At 37.4% G+C, this 22151-nt stretch overlaps 1 protein-coding gene across 4 annotated transcripts in view; it reads right to left on the bottom strand.

The window, feature by feature from the left end:
- Dmd (dystrophin) overlaps positions 1–22151 on the bottom strand; it is a 1916788-nt gene that overhangs the window by 200424 nt on the left and 1694213 nt on the right. For all 4 annotated transcript variants that reach the window (XM_048336444.1, XM_048336436.1, XM_048336438.1 and 1 more), the window contains one exon: positions 2034–2094. In XM_048336444.1, coding sequence (XP_048192401.1) covers positions 2034–2094 — 61 coding nt within the window. The remainder of the gene's footprint in view (positions 1–2033; positions 2095–22151) is intronic.

The following is a 22151-nucleotide window of genomic DNA, read 5'->3' as shown; positions in this document are numbered from 1 at the left end:
TAGCGAACTCCTTATCTTATAAATGAGAAGCCAAGGTTTATATAGGCTAATGAGCTGTTCAAGACCACATACTAAGGTCATGCCAGAGCCAGGACTAGTATCTGAAGTTTCTTTACTGATCCTTTAACCCTCATGATCTTGCTTATCTTTTTCTGCTCATGGCTGGCACTCTTCCACTTAAACAACAACTCCACTTCTGACATTTTGCAGGTTAGGTGAAGATAAATGTCTCATGGAGTTTCCTGCCCTGGGATGGCTTCAAATCTCCATACTCAGGGCTCAGCCTCCTGACTAGCTAGGATAACAGGTGTGATTCACTGGCAGACTGAATTGTTCTCTACTTGTCCATAGCAACATACTGAAATCTTTTGTATTAGATGTCATAAGAGAGAGGAGAGAACAAATATGTAGGAAAAGCTCAATGAAATAAGAGATGGGGGTTGTTGAAACTTTGAATGAATTTCAAATAGTTGGTAATATAGAGAATAATGCTTAAAGGTATATCTTTCATTCTCAGATGGTTCTAAGCCCTCATTCACAAAAGGAGAAAATAAAAGAGAGCTTTTATTTCAACTCATAAAGGAATTGGATATAATAAGTGAGAGATTTATTTGTAGGTTAAAGAACAAGTAGGTTTAAAACATCTTAGTCAAAAATGAAGTTTGCAATGACAAAGGGACTGATGTAGAAAATTACTCTGAATAGTTTGAAAAAACTGTGCCATAAAACATATAGTGGAAATAAAGCAATATAGTACATGTCTAAATCAATATATTACTTAATAAAACATGTGATTTCAGTAGATGTTTAAATTATATAATTTAGAGTCTGGAAATAAGTGAATTAAATATAACAAAGCCAATAGAATTAAATTTAAAAACAGGATAATTGAAAAGCAGGACGAAAGCAAATTATAGGAACATTTTTGAAACCGATACCTCATCTGGAAAAATTTAATAAGATAAAAGGTAAATCATTTCCTAAAGGATATGTCTCCCCACGAAAAACCAAAAGAGACTCTTTACCCTCATTCTCTGACTTAACAAAATACAGACATGAAATCAAATTTCTTGAGAGTTGTAGTAATGAAGATCTAGGACTGCTGTTATTACTTTAGAAATGAATTATTTAGAATTGATGGGCAGTGGAAAAATAAAAACAGACTCTATAAAAGATGGCAGGCTGAAAAAAGGGAACACATCTAATATTCATAGTCAATCTCATGGCAAAAGCAAGTTCAAAGACTTCAGCTGGTATTGAAGACTGTTTTATGAATGCAATTAATTTGAATTGTTGTTGGAAAAGCCAATTCAAAGTTAAATTTAAGTTAGACTCTCCTGTATGACTGATATGGGACTGTTAAGGTATCATAATAGCTCAATATCTGTTCTCTTCTCTTTTTCCATGTCAACTCAAGGCATCATGATTTATATTTCCCACAACGTCCTTCCTTTGACTGACACAAATGATCCCGGAAAAGAGTAGCCCTCTGAGGTTATTAGTAAGAAACAAATGCTGAGTGCTACATATCAAGGGTGAACTTCTCAACTCCACAGATCTTGGACTGCTGCTGCCTGCCTTTGGATCTTTGGATGTGTGATGTATTCGTTCACCTACAACAGCCTCTGAACCTATATATGGAGAAATCTTCACTTTTTTTTCTGAAGTTGAAATGCAGAAAAATCCCTAAATAAATGAATTTATTTTTCTGGCAAGGCTTCATTCCAACTCTCCATAATAGTACCTGGAGCTTTTTGTTCTATAGTGAAGAGTCTGCTTACCGCCCCCCCCCCACCCCATACCATAGATACTGCATTATAAGATTTTTTTTTTCTTAAAAGCAGTTCCTTATTGCATCAGCAAATTTACTGTGCTAATTTTAGTATAAGTTTACGATCCAAGCTTCTTTGGGGGAAGAAAGAAATAGGTATTATAGGTGAGGCTAATGCTGTGTTTTAAAAATAAATTCATTTGTGAACATACAGTTTAGACACAATAAAGGCTCCTTTAAGAACACATTTCTTCTGACTTACTTGATATAGTAGGGCACTTTGTTTGGTGAGATGGCTCTCTCCCAGGGACCCTGAACAGAAGCTGAAAAAGGATAGAAAAAAAAAAGGCAAGGAGGTCAAATTCACTGCAAACAGGAAAGACAACATTAATCTCTAGAATTACAATTTTACACTGATATTGGGCTGTTTGCTCAGTTGCCCATGAAGACAGGATGGATTAACCTGCTGTTCTGAAATTTCTGTCCTAATCTAAGTGAAATTGAACTCATTCAGGCACAAAGATAAATGCAAAGGTGGGGGGGATTTTTCCACCTATAGAACAGATAAGAAATTGAATGGATAGACTGATGGGGTTTCTTTTGTGTGTCTCCACCAGGCATGTTTCTTGTAACATTTCTGGTTGCCTCTTAATATCTTTTAGTATTTGATTGACTAGGCTTTATTAGTTTAGCAGGTGAAACATCCTTCTGTGATCTGTTTACTTTCTAAGTTATTGAAGCTAAAGTGCCATGCTTTCAACTCTGGTATACTTGCTTTTGTTAGGTTTAAAGAGAATCCAAATTCATTTACCAGTTGCATGTATAATTGGTGCTTCGAAATGTCAGTTGACTAGCTTGATATTGTTAAAAGAGGTAATCAAAGGCAATGGAATTGCATTTGGTAGTCGAGTATAACAAAACTGTTTTTGTGTCAGTCATGGGGCTTGAACTCAGCCTGGGTGCTGTCCCTGAGCTTTTTTTGCTCAAAGCTAGTGCTCTACCACTTTGAGCCACAGTGCCACTTCCAGTTTTCTGGTGGTTAATTGGAAATAAGAATACCATGGACTTTCCTTCCTGGTCTTGCTTCGAGCTGTCATTCTCAGATCTTAGCCTCCTGATTAGCTAGGATTACAGGCATGAGCCTGTAATGAGCCTGGCGCCTGGGTAACAAATCCTTTTATATACTTTGTTATATATATGCTCATATATAGATGTATAGTACAGGCTTGGAATTCATTTTATAATGACTTTATTTTGTATTAGTCAAATTAAGCATCCTTAACTTGTTGGTTTTTTTTTAATTTCTTAAGGCAGTGGCCTTATTATGTAGTGGTCTCAAACTCATGGCACTCCTGATTCTACCTCAGATTATAGATATGTTTCATTACAGCTTGCTGTTGGCCTTTTTGTGAATGCTTAAATTATAGAATTTTGCTTGTTTGCTTATGATTGCTGAAGTTCTACAAATAGCCTTCAGATACTACTTGGCCAGAATTTTTTTACAAAAACAAAATAACCATGGATACATTTCCTGATCAATAAGATCTTCCTCCTCAACATAGTTTTAGGACATGGGAATTTTAAGAAATGTACACCTTGAGTTTGATCCTCCATACAGCTTTTGCATTTATTCTTTTTTAAATGTTCATTTCCCTAATAAATTGAAACACAGCTGATGCCCACCATTTCTTAGTGCTCCAAAAAAGCTCCCTTCTGAGTCAGTCTAACAGTAAATTCACTGCACAGTAGATTGAGATGCAAGAAAATGTCAAAGCTTGACTACACTGAATAATATGAAAGAAGAGCTTCAAATAAAAGTTAACTTCACCCACTACCAGACAATTTAAGGGTAATGAAAGTCCACATTCTTTGTTTTATATGGAGTAAGAGAGGGATCAAATCATCCAACCTTTAATCCGACATGATACTTTATGCCTTAGAGAGAGGTCATTTAAATGTCTGAAGAAATGCACTTGTACTTAGCTGCTAATTATACTTTTTCCATTTTGTCAGGCAGAAATCCTTAATACAGAGAGAGAAGACATCACTATAGCTTTGAAGTAGTCTGTTGCCTTTAATTTCTGTTTCTTTCTTTCTCCATTCCATTTTTCTACCCTTTCTTCCTTTTCCTTCCCTTCTACTCCAGCATCTCTCCTTCCTTATTCTCCAACTCTTCTCTTGCCTCTTCTGTAAGATAAAGCCCTTCTGTTCTGATTCATTGACAGACTGAGTGAGACTTGATTTAAAAATTTGAGTAGGAATCCCTGAACCACCTGGTCAGTCTGATGTTTGGGAATTATAAAAACCCAAGCCTGCTTTGACAGGAAGCATAGTGGAGAGCCAGCAATCTTAACCCCCTCACTGCTCAGTGTAGCCTTTTCTTAAATAGTCACGGTATTAGAAAAGGAAGAGCTCCAGAGAGTATTTGGTCCAAATCTTTGTAGCAGAGAGAAGAAAATCTATGGTGCCTGACTGAGGTAGTGAATGATAAGAAGACACACACACACACACACACACACACACACACACACACACACTTGAGTATATATGTGTGTGTATATATATATGTACATAATCTATAGCTGACTTTGCCTTGTTATGCATAAAGAAAAAGATTCCCCTAATCACATACCAGAGGAATTATCAGAATACACTTGATCTGAGTGGTTGAAATGTAAAAAGAATTTTTTAAAAAAAAAATTACAAGTACCAGGTGTATAAGAACTTTTAAGCTTGGAGTTCTTCACTGTTAATCTTTTTTCTTTTTTTTCTTTTTTTTTTTTTTTTTTTTTGGCCAGTCCTGGGCCTTGGACTCAGGGCCTGAGCACTGTCCCTGGCTTCTTCCCGCTCAAGGCTAGCACTCCGCCACTTGAGCCACAGCACCGCTTCTGGCCGTTTTCTGTATATGTGGTGCTGGGGAATCGAACCTAGGGCCTCATGTATCCGAGGCAGTCACTCTTGCCACTAGGCTATATCCCCAGCCCCTTAATCTTTTTTCTTGAAGGAGGAAATCTGTTTTCTTTATGTGTAGCTATGAAATAGGTCTAATAGTGAGATTCAGTACAGTTTTCTTCCCTAACAGGTATTTTTCGCCTTTGAGTCACAGTTTATAAATTCACATAAGGAACTGCTTTGCAGTCGTCATTTGAAACCATGAAATTTTATACTCAAAATTATCTCTATCCAGGTACTGGTGGCTCACACCTGTAATCCTAGCTACTTAGGAGACTGAGATCTGAGGATCACGATTTGAAGCTAGTTGGGGCAGGAAAGTCCATGAGACTCTAATTAACCACTAAAAAGCCAGAAAGCGAGCTGTGGCTCAAGTGGTAGAGCACTAGCCTTGAGCACAAAAGCTCAGGGACAGTGTCTAGGACTGGAGTTCAAGCCCTGGGATCTGCACACACACTCATAAAAAATGTCCTTGATGCAAGAAGAAAAAGAAAAATAACAACCTATACTTCCCATTCCTTCTCTGCCCCATCACTGTGACATGCACACACAGAACTACTTGCTTCACAAACGACACACAATTGGATGATGGCGTTGGATTCAGTCAATGCTTCTTCCTAAGAGATTATTAAAGGAGTTGTAGGCAAGTTCATTTGGGGCTGCCAGATGATGATGGTCTATTCAAACATTGGTCAGATATGTAGGAATGTTCCTAAGTGTGTCCCAGGAATTATCATTTCATTTCTTGCAGTAGTGCCTATGCTAACAGCAGCTGTTTCTTATCTCAGTACACCAGTGGAAGCTTGTCATCCTTCACAAAGCCAGCCAATGTAATAGACACACATATCTTTTATGCCCGATGTGTCCATTTTTAGTAGCCCATCAAAAGCAGATTTATTGGCAAATAGTTTTTATATGACACCAGGCTGTCCTTTGGTATTTTCTTATACAGATGTTTCTATAACTACTACGTGTAATTCCAGTGCAGCTTTGTGATTCACATTCTCCAGGGTAAAAATTCTTCATTATCATCCAGCACCACCACCATAGGGTATTGTCTACTGAATTTAAGCAGTAAACTACACATGAAGTTATTTATTCCAAAATCAACCTCTGAATTTCCTCTTGCCTTACAGATATAGTATGTTAGTAAGAGCAACAAAAAGCAGCAATTTTATTGTCAGATGTTTTTCCTCCTTCAAGGTGACAGGATTCAATATTGTGCCCAAGGTGGTTTGGGCCACAAATGTGGGCCACACTATTGAGAAGAAGTTATGATTTCAACCATTTCTTAATGCATGATGAACAGAATGTGTCAAATGATGTACCGTGGTGGTAAACCATATTTTAGTCTACACAGAGTCTTAACCAGAAAATTAAAAAGGCATGCTAATATTATTTAAACCATGCCAAAATCGTCCTCTCTGGGATTCTAATGAAAATACATGTTCATTATTCTTTCTACTTTTCTCATATTTGGTGGACTTGGACTTTTTTTTATTATATCATTGGGTCAAAAAGTGAGGAAATGATGTGAAACATGAAAAAATAGAAAACGTACTTTTAGGGTTCAGAAAGAGACATTAGGTAGGGATGAACATGTGGCTCAGTGGTAGAGCACTTGAATAGATTTTATGAGAACTTAGATTCAATTATCAGTACCATCACACACACACACACACACACACGGCACGTGTGCGCATATACACATGCATACACACACGCATACACACATACACACATAACATGAAGGGAAGGAAGGGGAGAGAAAGAGAGAGAAACAAAGAAACTCATTTTAGGGAGTATTTGTTAGTCACTGGTAGTTAATCAGAAGGGTGAAAATTCTAGTTATGTTTTTATGGATGAAAGAATCTGCCCCAGCTGTCCCAAGGCACCATGCGGAGATAGTCAGGGACAGGAGAAGAAGGTTTATAAGGAGGTTTATTAGTAGTCCCATATCTCCCATGGGAAAGAGCACAATATGGCGTCTGCACCTTACCCAGGTGGTAGCTTATATAGCTCTGGGGTTAAAGCAGAAGTAGGTAAGTCTGAGTGGTGAGTGGGAGTGGTCTATTATAGCTCTAGGGCAGGGAGTTCAGGTATGGGTAGAACTGGAGGCTAGTGGGAGGGGCTGAGGACCTGAGGTGGGGGAAATACTAACAATGGATAGATCTTATATTGATGCAGAAAGCAATGTTTTAAACCTTTTTTCATTACTTTCCCATCCCACCTCCAGAAAATGTTTGAACATTTTTATCTACTCACCCTAGCCTTCCATGGATTTTTAATACTACAGATATACACTACATGTCTGTTTAACATTGTATGCTATTTGTGCTTTACACATAAAGATAATATTTTATTGCTCTAGCAACCAATATTTGCTCCTTGGGAAAATTTTGTGCCAATTGAGAATGCTTGATGTAGAAGTGGGCGTGGCAGAAGGAATAAGAAGCTATTGAAAATCTCTTATGTGCCTGGAACATGGCAAATGAATCGATTTGATGGCCATGATACATTGTGCTTTAGGTATTATTTTCATTTTGCACATGTTAAAGTCATTAAGACCACATGAAATAGCATGGCTAAAGTTCTAAATCTGTTCTAAATCATTAATGAAGTCCTAGTGCCTGAACTCCTTGACCTTCTTTCTCTCAAGGTTAGCAATCTAGTACTTGAGCCACAGCTCCATGTCTGGGTTTTTTTTTTTTTGGTAGTATATTGGGGACAAGCTGGCTTCAAACCTGATTTTCAGATACTCGGTCTCCTGAATAGATAGGATTACAGGCATGGGCCATCAGCGCTAGGCTACTATATTTGACTTTTAATTCACCCGCTACAGCATTGCTTCTAGGTGATTGTCCAGGAGCTGCTTGAACAACTTTATTGTCACTATATTGAATTTCCCAAAGCTTTCCTGCTGATTACAAACAGCTTCCTTTTCTGTTGGTAGAAAATCTACCTCTCTATAATCTGTAATTTCCACCATTGGTTCTGTTCTAAAGGTCCAAAATAAATCATTTACACAATTCAGAGCAGCTAGTTGCAAAAGAGGTAAGATTTATTTTTACTTGATAAAGACAAAAATAGAGTCCCAATTCCTAGAGAAATAAACCTAACCCTAGCCATCCATTATGCAGAAATACCTCCTATATAGTAAGCACTGGACAAAGGGCTGGTGATATTACAGTACATAATAAAGAAACAGTTCCTATTTTTTATGCTTAATTTTAGTCTCTATGTATTTTTAAATAAACATATCTATTCCAGCACTAAAATCAACCAACTGGTACTTATTGAATATACATTATGTGCCCAGCCTCATTTGAGGTTATTGCAGTCAAGGGTGAGATAGATGAAAGTGTGTGTGGAGTGGCGGTATTAAAGACTTCATTATTTCAGGATATTTGTCTTTTAGAACCAGATGGCAGTAGCTCATGCTTGTAATCTTAGCTACTCTGGAGGCTGAGATCTGGTAATCGCAGATCAAAGCCAGCCCAGGCAGACAAATCTGTGAGATTCTTATCTCTAACTAACCAGCAAGAAGGTAGAAGTAGAGCCATGGCTCAAGTTGTAGTGTTAGCCTTGAGCCAAAAAATCCAAAAGAGACTGCAAGGTCCTGAGTTCAAGCCTCAATACAAACACACATTCAGTTTTAGAAGAACGTATGTTATAATGGGACTCTTATCAATCAGGGGCCTAGCAGGAAATAGCAAATTAGGTGAGGAGAGTTTAATAAAAGCTGTTCTCAAGTGAGTGCAGGGTGTAGGGAAATCACAAGAGATAATATTCTAAAAAAAAAGAACAAATAACAGAGAGCCATTTTACATGTGCTCTAAAATGTTCATGTGATAGGATCATTCTTGGAGTCTCAGGCAGTGAGGGACTCAGGGAATAAGAATTTGGTCCTCATTCTCTGTTTTCCCACTGTTCCCTACTATAATGCTTCAGTGGCTGAATCTACCCTGGAGGTAAAAGGGTCCAGGATTCCATCCATGAACACAGGTCAACATTCAAGACCCAGAGCAACTCAGGGAAGTGAGGAGAGTAGATGTGGAGGGTGTAGAGGACAAAGCAGAGATACTCTTGTCCTCTCTATGGGAATAGTCTCATATTTTTGGTGGCTTCTTCTTAGCTTCACTGCTAGGATAGTGTAGCCGCCGAATATGTTAATTTCTTCAAAGCACTATTCAGAGCACATGGCTATTTCTTATTTAAAAACCTTCAAAAGTTCCCTGTATATACACTAACTTAAAATTTTCTTCCTTTGGTATCAAAGGCCCTTACATCCTGACAACCTCACTTTACCTCTTATTCACATGACCCCAATGCTTCTTGTCCATACATTCAGAACCCCATGCTCACAGACAGACACAGTTTCCTCTGTTCTTTCCAGTCTCCTCTTCTTTAGAATAGTGTCTCAACCACTTATCCATGGCTTTCTTTCCATAGTTTTAAATTGTATTCTCAGTAGTGTGATAAAAATCTCATATTGACTGACTTGGTTCCTTTCACTTGGCACAATGCATCTGAATTTCACCCATATCTCTATGTTTATCAACAACTGATTTTAATTGCTTAGTAATACTCTAGTATATAGATGATGGCTCTATCATAGCCTATTTATCCATTCAACTGTTGAATGATATTTAGGCTGCTTTTCATATTTTGCATTCATAAATGAAGCTGGTATTAATGTTTATGTATAGGCTTTTCTGCTCCTGGCTGGAACTGTACTAATTGAGCCATACCTCCAGTTTGGCATGCACTGATTTTTGTGTAAGCATAAATTTTCATTTCTCTAAGGCAAATGTTTAAGAGTAAGTTTGCTGTGTTACAGTATATTTTTTAATGGCTGAACATAATCTAATAAAGAGATTTCTTCTTTTCCAGTAAGGCTACAATTCCCATCCTACAAGGTAAACCTTTTCACATATTTTTGTTAATTTTTAAAGCAAAATTTCTAGCTGTATATTTATTTGATTAAAGGCCATGGACACCTTTAAAGGCATTTTGTATCAACTATACTCCTGTCAATGGGAGTCTTTCTTTATTGATCCATATAAAATGACAAAAATCAATTTTCTGCATGTCAATGGCATTTTGTTGACATAGTTTCCAAGGCATATTAGATATAGCATTTGATACAGTGGATTATTTTAGAATAAGTCTTTCATACTCCCTGCTTCTGACATATTGTAAACTCTTTGAATTTAGAAAGGTACTTAGAACATCACTGGCTTTCTAGTTCAAAGCCCAACTCAATTTTGCATAGAACATAGATAAATTCAGAAGAACTAGATTTGAGTCTTGGCTTCACTTCATGATCTTAAGTTTACTTTTTACTCTTGAGTCCTATTTTCCTTATGTGCAAAATGAGACTAATTATATCTCCCTTACTGAAATATTGTCAGGATGAAATACTAAAATCAATATGAAATTGCTTTGTCAAATGTTAATTGCTATACAAATAATGCTTGTAAAACATACCTATGAGACATTGTCTGAATGATGGCAATTATGGGATCAATCTCCCTGCTTCAGTTGGGCAGTATTTGTCTTTAGCCCTTCAATGCATTCCTAACTATTATTAATGTGCCACATGCAGTATAAAATATGGCAAAGAACAATGCCTTTGAATACTATCTAACTGCCTAATCTTATAGTTCTTCTGTGTACCTTCTTTGATTAATGACATCTGTCCAATAAATTCTGTTCAATAGGACTTATGAGCTGATTGATGTACTCATTTTAGAATGTCACCAACTATTTTCTAATGAAAGAATTAGCATGATGGTAATGTATACATAGAAGAGTAGAGCAGAGAGGTCAGTACTAAATGAATTTGGTGTATAGGGTAGTGATAATGCATAGATGACCTTAGCTTTTTCAGATTTATTTACTAGGCTATTAGGTCTCATTGGCAGAAAGTTATGCTGACAGGTAGATTTCAGATAACATATTCATGTTGAATTATTTGGAAGGTGAGTTTTCATCAAGACTCAATGGAGCAAAAAGATCAAAAGTATTAGAAATATAGCTCAGGTTTTCAAAATGTATGGATTTTTTAAAGGAAGGAAAAGTGAATTATACACACACAACACATTTTTAAATAACACCATTCAGAATTTAAAAATAATGAATCCCTGCCTATGTTATTTTTGTGTCACTACTGAGGCTTGAACTCAGGGCCTCATGCTTTTGCTTACGTTTTTCAATGAAGATTGGCATTTTTCAATGAAGTGTCTCACTTGAGCTACACCTTTTTGCTGGGTAATTGGAGATAAGAGTTTCTTGGTTTTGTCTGCTTGGGTTTAGTTTAGAGCAATGATCCACAGATCTCAGCCTTCTGAGTATGTAGGACTACAAGCATGAAAAACCGGTGCCCAGTTAAGACCTATCATGTTTGATAATATGGATCAATTCTGAAAACCTGCTAAGTGAATGAAGTTAGAGTCTCACAGACTTTCCTGCTCAGGCTAGCTTTGAACCATGATCCTCAGATTTCAGCTTCCTGAATAGCTAGGCATGATCCACCAGTGCCCTGCTCAGAAGTTCATTTTTGTTTTTCTTTTAAAGATGTATTTGATCTCATGAGCATTGGTGACCTCAACAGGAAAATTTCTCAATTGTAGACAGCATGGAGAAGTAGCAGAGTAGGTCCTGCCTGAACATTTGAGTTTCAAGAGAGAGAAATATGGAGAGAGATAATATCAGAGGGTTGGTCATCCCTCACCCCTGCCCTGCATACCAGTCTGCCCAATTCATGAGCATACGCAGGGTTTTGTGATGTTAAATTACATGACAAACTTATTTCTTTCTTTGTAGTTTCCTGAAGTCAAAAGTCAAGATTACAATATAGTCTTAAGGTTTCCATGTAGTTACTGAAGCGGAATATAACTGTATCATTTTTCCTACTGCAATTTCTATGATTTCTGTTTTCTTTTGATGTGCTGCATATAGTTCCTGTAGAAAGTGTAACTTTCAGGCTGGGAATATGGCCTAGTGGCAAAAAGTGCTTGCCTCATATATAAGAAGCCCTGGGTTCGATTCCTCAGCACCACATATATAGAAAAAGACAGAAGTGGCGCTGTGGCTCAAGTGGTAGAGTGCTAGCCTTGAGCAAAAAGAAGCCAGGGACAGTGCTCAGGCCCTGAGTCCAAGGCCCAGGACTGGCAAAAAAAAAAAAAAAGGAAAGGTACTGAGACTTGACAAGCATCCTAAGAACTTGCTAATTTGCATATGTAGGGACAGAACAAGCAAGCTCTGAAGAGACAGTAAGCATTCCTCAAAAGCTTGCACATACAGGAATGGGGCTGAAAATTTCATAAAGGAAAATTAAGGAAGAATAAAAAATAATTTTAAAAAGGAAAGTGTAACTTTCTGTCATTTATCTAAAAAGCTGAGTTAAATTTAACACTTTTCAAAACATTAAATTAAGAATAGCGCTTTATATGTCTGCACCATATATCAAAAGTAAATATTCAATGAAGTCTTGAAGATCACTTACTAAACTTTCAGAGATGGGCAGATTTTCCATAAAGATTTCAACAGCAGAGACAGATGGACTACATTCCAAAGGGGAAGGTCGTGAGAGAGTGATGAATAAGACCTCTAATGCCTGACATAGCTGTGAAAATCTTTATGGCTAACTAAAATTCCTCACGAATAACAACCTGTAAATATTCTATGAGCTGTCAGACAGATAATGCTGACGCCTGAGACCATCACACATGGCGGAACACAGTACCATTCCATGAGGTTTGTCAGTAGGCTGTCAAGTCATTTAGAGTGTCAGACTTGCATTTGGTCTGGAAAGTCAAGAGTTCATACTAAACTACTTGGCAGGGCGACTCAGTTACAGAGATAATACCCTATCTAATATCCAGTGTTGCTGGCTGCTTAGTTCCATGGTGTAATAACCAATATTGGGTGCCATTATTTAGGAATAAAAGGCTCATTCAAAGGAACTTATGGAGAAGAACCCAACTGTGATTAATAGCAGAGGAAGAAAAAAAAATCAAGCCTTGTCAGGTAAGATATAAGCAGATAGTGTCTGCATAAAGAGAGCTGTGCCCTAATTTATGCTCATGGAATTTCTGAATAAATTTGAATAGAATTGGCTGGCTTCGTTATCAGAAAACTTTTCTCCAGGTAATGGTTGTTACAGTCTTAGGGCTGTCTGGGTTAAGTCAGGTTACTAACAAGTCAGTGCAATATTGCCAGTTGCCTTTAGTGTCTCTCCAGATATGCATTTAAAGACGGCAGGCAGTCAACACCATTTGCTGAGTGCTCTCTGTGTGAATGCTATTGTATTAGGCACAGGGGAAATTTCAAGGAAAGTAATATTGGAAACCTGAGACAGTAGGGAGCAACTCAGATATTAAAAACCAAATGACTATAGATGAGATATACCTCCATTTAGAAAGCAAGATGAGAGAATGAGGGAGAGCTAATGATATGATAACAATTAAAACAACAAGAGGATAGGAGTGAGTGTAGGTCCTAATTCTTTACTCCACTGTTAAAGAATTACAGTAAACATGTCACCCTATCCATAGTCTCATGGTGAGCACAATGTGCTTCTCAGTCTTTTTCTTGGCTTGGCAATGTTACTTGTTTTAGTAGACATGACATGAACAGAGGCTTGTACACTTGGGCTCTGGCGATCGGTCATGAGAACATGCCCAAGGTGTCTTCTCATCCTTCAGCCTGAGCCTCAAATCCCAATGCATTTAGAGATAATCTAAACTGAATATACAGCCTGGAGGCAAAACACACCAACCAGGATGAAGCAGAGACTTATATTTGTGCCTTATCTAGACTCATGCAGAATAGAAGCTTTGTATTCTCATGTAGAATTTATATAAGCCACTTGATTTGGGAAAAAGTTGGTGGCTTGTCCTCAGCATTATTATATACACAGGTGGAAGACATAGGGAGAGACCTACAGAGATAAAACAATATTAAATGATTAGCAACAGTCTCAAGTTCTTTCCTTGATTGTCATCCAAAGATTGAGTGGGGATTATTCTCTTTACTCAGTATGGTTGAATCATGTGGAATCTACTCACAACTTTCTAGAACTTTCTCTAAAGCTGACTGGTTGCAGATATGAATTTAAGTATGCATTACTCAACTGCCCCAATCTCAGTTTTGTCTTCTGTGAAATGATAATCCTGATTTTACAAGACTGTTTAAAGAATTAAACAGGGTAATCCATGGGAAGTAGTTACTCAGTGTTAAGAACATAGTGTTCCCTATATTTTATTTCTCCTCACGCCTACTTTTACTATCATTGTCATTAATTCTATGAGTTATAAGGATGTTTTTTCTATTAACTAACCTACAGTCAACATGAGGAATCTCAGGGTACTGAGAAAAATGAGCAAAGGTCCCTCCAATTGTAGAGTTTAACTGTTAACTATCAAAGCATGGGCACATGAAACAACACAAGGGACACTCCTTCTTCCTTTTTTCCATTTTCTGGCTTTTCAAAAAATGTGTGCAATTCTCAGAGTAGTAAAACATAAAAGACAGAAATATTTCCTTTTGGCATTCTGGTGCTGGTGTCAACTATGAAAATCAACTCTCTTTTATCATTTTATGTTTTTTGCTTAGAAATTCAAAACAAATAGCTAAGTGTTTTGAGAAAGAATAAAACAAACCATTTTGTTTTAATTTCAACTTCTAAGTTTGACTTCTAAATTAAATTTTGTAGTATTTTTGAGCTTCACCACCTCTTAGTATTCCTGAAGGATATTATATACACCAAACACACACACACACACACACACACACACACATATACACACACACATTCTGAATCATACTAAATACTGCTTGAAAAAGTGGAGAGGAGGGAGAGTAACAATGGGAATGTGGCAAATCTGTTCAAAGTGTACCATGGGTATGGAAATATCACAAGGAAATCCCTTCATACTGCACTTGCATGCTAACACAAACATTTAAAGCAAATTATCATCACACTATTTTTTCTATTTAGATTGATTTGGATGATCTATGTTGCAGAAATAATTTGATCTGAAGTTACATGTCCCATTTAAGATATAAGCCTTGCAGATTTCTATTTTATACTAAGATAGAAAAATGATTGTGAACTTTTGTGGTAGGCTCCAGGAATAACTGTAGAACTTAACACCTCTAATGGATATATTAATGCTTTTCTTCCTTTCCTTTTTTTGTTGGTTGTGGGGCTTGAACTCCGGGCCTGGGGGTTGTCTCTGAGCTCTTTAGATCAAGCCTAGCTCTCTACCACTTGAGTCACAGAGCTACTTCCAGTTTTCTGGTGATTAATTGGAGATAAGAGTCTCACAGGCTTTCCTGCTTGGGTTGGCTTTGAGTCACATCCTCAGGTCTCAGCCTCCTGAGAAGATAGGATTATAATCATGAGCCACCAGGCCAGCTGGATATATATATCTATTCTATTCTTTCTGGACTAAGACTTTTGACTTCATCTTTTATCTTCATAGCAAGCCTATGATATAGATTCGGCATTTGGTTTGTCTTGCAAGATTTGTGTGTTACAGGTTGGGTCCTCAGTGTGGAAATATTGTGGTAGTAGAACTTTTAAGAGGCAGGATGTAGTGAGAGGTCATTGGTAGCATGGCTTTCTGAGCGGTTTTCTTCTAAGGAATTCTGATTACTTTCTAATAGAGTTTGATGTTATAAAAGACTAAGCCTAACTCTTCGTTTCTTGTCTTGCCATATGATCCTTCTCATGCTTATTCTACCATTGTAGTGTCATCCACCATGTGATGTGGCCATGCGGGAGCTCTCATGAAAGGCTAAAGCAACAGATCTATCTGATCTTGAACTTTTAGTCTCCAACACTAAATAACACTTCTTCTTTTTTTTTTTTTTTGGCCAGTCCTGGGCCTTGGACTCAGGGCCTGAGCACTGTCCCTGGCTTCTTCCCGCTCAAGGCTAGCACTCTGTCACTTGAGTCACAGCGCCGCTTCTGGCCGTTTTCTGTATATGTGGTGCTGGGGAATCGAACCTAGGGCCTCGTGTATCCGAGGCAGGCACTCTTGCCCCTAGGCTATATCCCCAGCCCCCTAAATAACACTTCTTTATAAAGCACCCATCCTCAGGTGTTCTCTTATAGCAACTGGAAACAGATTAAGACATCCTTTCTCATTGTTTATCATATAAGAATAAATCCTTTCTGTCCTTTACTCACACAAAAATCAAACTCGTTCTATTCCTCTTCCAAAAAATTTCCCAGACATTTCTTGCTCAAATGTTCTCATTTCGAATTGCCCCCATGTTGACTAATCTTTCAATTATTCTCTTTCTATCTCATTAAAACATCAGCACTCTCTAAAATCTATATTTATATTCATTATATATACATAAGAAATCCCTTTTCTGAACAAAAGGGCTATAAGGAGAATACTCATAAAATTGCAAAGTGGGATGTTCATCATATCAGAATAGTAAAATAAAATGAAGAACCTGATTTCTCATTATGAAATGTATCTAGTGACAAATAGAAACATTCTTTGTTAGATTTCTGTCAGATGTTAATGCCTTCTTCCCTGGATCTGCACGTAGACTCATGGACAGGTGCATTAGTACCAGTTTAGAAAGACCATATTATTTCCTTCTCAGTAGAATTAGTTCCTATTTCCATTCTAAAGCTGTAGCACCCACTATTTGTCTCTATTGCACAAATTCTGTGAATTTTTTGTAAAATAGGTTTATTTTGTTCAGAATTTGTGTGCCCAATGCCAGAATTCTTTCTTTCTCATCCTCATATTCCAGTGCCTAGTATTTATTAATAATACATGAATGAATAAATGAATGATATAGACACAGCAAATAAAAACGCTAAAGGTACATCTCACTTATGAACTCAGAATTCTAAGTGTTCTTTTCTCACTAAAAACAAATTCCAACCAGGTGCAGCAGCTTATGTCTGTAGTAATAGCTATATTTGAGGCTGAAATCAGAAGGATTATGGATTGAGGCTAGCCTGGGGGAAAAAGTGATCCTATTCAAGGCAGCTCAGATCCCATTTCAACCAATAAAAATCTGGGCATGTAGGCCCACATAGTGGGGTTTGCCTATCATTTCACACAAAGCAAAAGCACAAATAAGAGGATTGTGGTCCAAGCTGGTCTGTGTGAAAAGCAAGACTCTATTTGAAAAAAAAAAAAACAAACCAAACGCATAAAGCCTATAAGCATGACTCAAGTAGTTGAGCAACTGTACAGCAAGAGCAAGGTGCTCAGTTCAATCCTTCATATCATCAAAAGAACCAACAAGAACAAATTCCAAAGACTTTTGCCTATAGTTAAGGTACTATCTGATCTGGTCCTCAGTCCCTATTGACTTCCTATCATTTATCACCTTGCTTCCTGGGATTTAGTCATATGACCTTCCTTGCTATTTCTCAGCACCTCTAAACATGTTCCTTCCCTGGGGCTTTTGTCCTCACTCATTCTAGTACATGGACTCTGGTCTCCCTACATTTATCTCTTTCACTTCCATACTGAATGAAGTGTTATTAAAATTATAAGAGAAAATTGATTTTAATTGACTTCCTATATTCTAAATCTTGCCAGTCATTGGTATGTATGCTGCTAAACTTAAGGTGTGAGGCAGGAGGCTGATGTAATTTTATGTTGTCCCTAAAGTCTTCACCTAGTAATGGAGATTATGAGGTCAGACACATTGAGTAATGATCATCACTGCTTTTGTTGAACCAAATCACCAAAATCTTCATGGAAGCAAGAATAAACCAAACTTCTCAGTGATTGTCATGGGCCCATTACATCAAAAAGAAAGCAAGCCTGGTTTGCAAGCTGGCCTGTATCTTACTTTTAGATGTGCAAGAAATAATACACAGTCAGATATTCTTAATGAGTTTGATTGTAATATATGGCATAAATGTAAATCACTGAGAAGTGGGGAGGTGATAAAAATATTAGAGAAGGAAAGAAGAAAACAGAAGCCACAGGGAATAGAAACCAGAAATAAAGGTATTCAGTAGAGAGAAGAGGGAGGCTACAACACTGTGATAGTTTGAAGTCTTTAGCAGCCAACACACAGAGTCAGGGAAGTGTTTATATGTTCCATGATGGCTGCTGCCCTTGTCCTTCTTCATGTTCTTATGCATCCTAAAAATACCTAATCAGTGAAACCTATCCCTGTTCCTTACAGTCTTCAGGACACACAGCACTAAGTAGAGCAATACCTGCAGTGGACTGAAATCACGATGATTTCCATTGCCGATATCTAAAGTCTATTTAATGATCCAGGAAAATAATTATTAAACAAGGTGCAGTTTATGTAAGTCGACAAAGGAACAAAATGCCTTTTGTCCTTACCTTAAAGTTCTCACCAAAAAGTATTTTGTAATCCCAAACTGTTTTTGTTCTGAAAATGGAAAACATCCAAATGGAAAAATGAAAGTAATGATTTTTGCCCACAGGGATGTGATTCCACCATTTCTGTGGTGCAAAGCTTTGTATTCTGGGACAGATGACAAAATGCTACCCTAGGCCAAATTCACAAATGCCTTCATTTTCCAGGGAGTGTAAAAAGATATCCTTTGAAAGCCACCATTCCACTAAAATAGTGCCCATGTCATGAAACTGATTTGGAACTCCAGTGTTGGTTGCCCTGCCGCAGGACCTATGAAACCAAGGGGAATCTGTCACAATGAAGATGCTGAAATAAGAATGACATAGGCAGTTGCTTCATGTCTATCATGCCACTGGCTTCATTTTCATTTAGCAACAAGAAAAAAGAATGATAGGGATCAAGCTAAACATTACCATTTAGCTCCAAAGCCAGAGTATGTATAGATTACCATACATGAAGTATGGGTGAGGTGAATACTGGTGTCCTCCAAACAATACCAAGGTGTTGTGAGTATTTACTGCTACTAAGGGCTCTTTGTTCCTTTCACTAGAGAATGTTTTCGAGCCAAACAGGAACTATCCTGCTATGTCTTATTTCCCTGAAACCCGTAGTCAGTGACTGGCTAATACAAAGGAAAACAAGCTTATTTCCATCACCTTAAAGTGGGGCCAACTCTTTGGTGTAATATGTAATCCAGAGTCCTCTGTAGCATTAGGCTGAAGTTAATTTCATCTTGACTACCTGACTAGCATTTCCTCTTCTGTGGGCAGATTTCCCAACTCCCTTTCAGAGAGTGAGTGTGCTGTCAATAAATTGCTTCTGTGTGAAGCTCCATCAAAGGTTCTATTTCGAGAGAAATATACTTAAATCTATATCTATGGTGTCTAGCCATCCTAGTAATGGGACTGAGGACATATTATGGAAAATAAGACTTTCAGTGCTTAAATAAGGAATGTCTTGGATAAATTGGGATGAAGGATTAATTATGGAAGATAAATATGTGGATCACTTCCTTCCTCCTTAACAAGATGATTTGCATCTCAGAATAACAGAAAAATGAGTGGCTCTCTTGTATATTGCTAGTGAAAATGAGTTTGATTTGCAGTGTGGATATAATTTCTGTGGGGTAGATATCCCAACTGTAGCTCATTGTAAGCTACTAACAGTAGGTTTAATAGCCAGCTCACAATTCCTTGTATTTTTAACAATTGAATTGGTTCTCTCCAGGTACGCTCAACCATCCCCAGCCCACAAATTCCTATAGTGTAAAATGAGAACATTCCTTATGTGTTCAAATAAAAGGAATAAGTAGGGCTAGTGATGCAAAATTTCATTATCAAACATACTGTAAAACAAATAAACATGAAATCGTATTGGAGAGTATAAATTTAAGCTAAAGGAGCTGGTTGCAGTGGTTCATGTCTATAATCCCAGGAAATGGTACAAGGTTAGCTCAGGCAACTCTCTCAACCAACAAAGCAAGCATGGAATTTCACACTTGTAATTCTAACTATCCAGGAGGAAGAAGGTTCATAGTCTGGCTTTAGTCTGGCAAAAATGCAAATCCCTGAACACCACTAAAGCAAAAATGTCTGGGTGCATGTCTCAAGTGGTAAAGCACTAGTTTCATAAGCACAAGCTGATGAGTTCATGATCCTAGTAAGAGCCAAAAACTGAGGCGAAGATCAAGAGCTATAGCAAAAACTCTTGAGAGAAGAGTATAGCTATTATCAATGTAGCTTCATATTCATAAAAACCTGACTAAAATCCCAGACAGGGAACATTACATTTGCCCAAATTCCTAATATTCAGGACAACATGTAACTGTGGAAGAAACTGGCCCAAAGTATTTTCCTTGATAGCTTTAGGCTGAAAGTGGTTTCCCATTATACCTGCAAGATTCTGATATTTATCGTGATGATTTATTTAAAAGTCAAAGTTCAAACTTTCGTTATTAGCCAATTCATGTTTCAGATAATCTATCCTCTAATGGCAGGATGGAGTGTGTCTCACAGTCTTTTGAGTCTAAGTCACAGGAACAAAACATTTTTACATTGGGATCAAGCACACCTACATAACCCTCACTGAATAACCAAAGTATCAAAATAATACTTAACTTTTTTTTGCCAGTCCTGGGCCTTGGACTCAGGACCTGAGCACTGTCCCTGGCTTCTTTTTGCTCAAGACTAGCACTCTACCACTTAAACCACAGCGCCACTTCTGCATATGTGGTACTGAGGAATTGAACCCAGGGTTTCATGCATGCTAGCCAAGCACTCTACCACTAGGCCAGATTCCCAGCCCAATAGTTAACTTTTTGTATGTGTAATATACTATGATATTTTCTAGTGGGTTGCTTTTCATTCCAATAAGAATTGGTGGCAGATTTCAGGATTCACAGAGTAAGGCAATTCTTGGGATGGGGGTTGGGAACTTCAGGAAAGACATAAAATTGACTCTTTTCACTTATAAACACTCACTTGCTTTTTAATTGAGTCATGTTCTTATTATTTTCTATTGAAAATTCTTGTCATTATATATTTGGTAAATACCACTTTCGGGGGAAAGATTCACCCAGTTCTATGATACCTTTGGAGAGAAATTAATTGGTGTGTCTGCAAAATGGTTCCACAGCCACTTACTGTGAAGAGCTATGGACTATCCTCCCCTTAGTGTCTCAGTTTATAATAAAGGATCGAGATTTCCAATGAAAGAGAATCCTATCCTTTGTTTTGTCAGTTGTATTGATTCCAGAAATATTGTTTCAAGTGATATTTATTAAAACCATAGAACATTAACATTCTGAGAAATACAGCTTGTAAAATACTATTTGAGGGAATTGTAGACTTTGTAAAAGACAACCATAGATTAAGCCAACCACAGATTCTTCTTACTGTTAATAGAAGAATTTTTGCCTTTATTCAAACACATAGTTATTCTTTTTGGTGAGAAATGTGAATTTAGAATATAAGCCCAGAGAATTAACAAAATTATCAGAATAAAAATTCTGAAAATAACAAATTTGTAAATACTATAGCACCTTCTTTTTGTGTGTGAGTCTGTACTGGAACTTGAATTTAGGGCCTTGAGCTATCATTCAACTTTTTCTCTCACAGTTGATGTTCTACTACTTGAGTTCTGCTTATATTTATAGCATTTTGCTGATTAACTGGAGATAAGAGTCTTATAGATTTGTCTTCTTGGGCTTGATTTGAACTATGACCCTCATTTCTCAGCCTCCTTAGTAGCTAGAATTATAGGTGTGAGCCACCAGTGCCCAGCTCAGATTATTTACTTGATCACTGACATAGAAAGAGGAATGTTAGAATATTAAAAGTAGAATTAAAGAGAAAATAGTGTCTACCAATGGGTAAAAGTAATATTTTATACTTTGCTTCTCCTCATTTTCTTTCAGATTTAAGATAAAAGAAATGACTTTTTTAACAAGTAGAAATTAGGACACTAAGAACAAAAACGGAACAGAATCTATCTCTCCCTTCTGATGAAAACTGGACAACTGCTAGTACAGTTTCTAAAGTGGTTTTTGTGTGCATATGACTCCGTGTGTGTGTGTGTGTGTGTGTGTGTGTGTGTGTGTGTGTGTGTGTGTGAAAACAGGGTGAAACAAGGAGGGACAGGGAGAGAGACATGACTAATATGTGGCGATACAGAATCTTCTTATACTTCTTAACCTTCAGAAATCACCATTATTAGTCTAAGAAATCTGAAAGCAAATTGTTAATTACATGTGAGTTCAAAGTCCTCTCATATCACCTCAGTAGAATTGGAAATTGTTTTTTGTCACTTGTGGGCTTGAATTCAGAGCTCGGGTGCCGCCCTTCCGCTCTTTTGCTCAAGGCTAGTAGTGCTCTACCAATTTGAGCCACAGCACCACTTCTGGTTTTTGTGTGGTTAATTGAAAATAAGAGTCTCATGGAGACCTTTCTACCTGGGTTGGCCTTGAACCACAATATTCAGATCTCAACCTCTTGAATAGTAGGATTACAGACATAAGCCACTGGCCCCTGCTATAATG

Source organism: Perognathus longimembris, chromosome 28 (assembly GCF_023159225.1).
Source record: "Perognathus longimembris pacificus isolate PPM17 chromosome 28, ASM2315922v1, whole genome shotgun sequence".
NCBI classification, from domain to species: Eukaryota; Metazoa; Chordata; class Mammalia; order Rodentia; family Heteromyidae; genus Perognathus; species Perognathus longimembris.
This window is presented reverse-complemented; position numbering and strand designations above follow the sequence as displayed.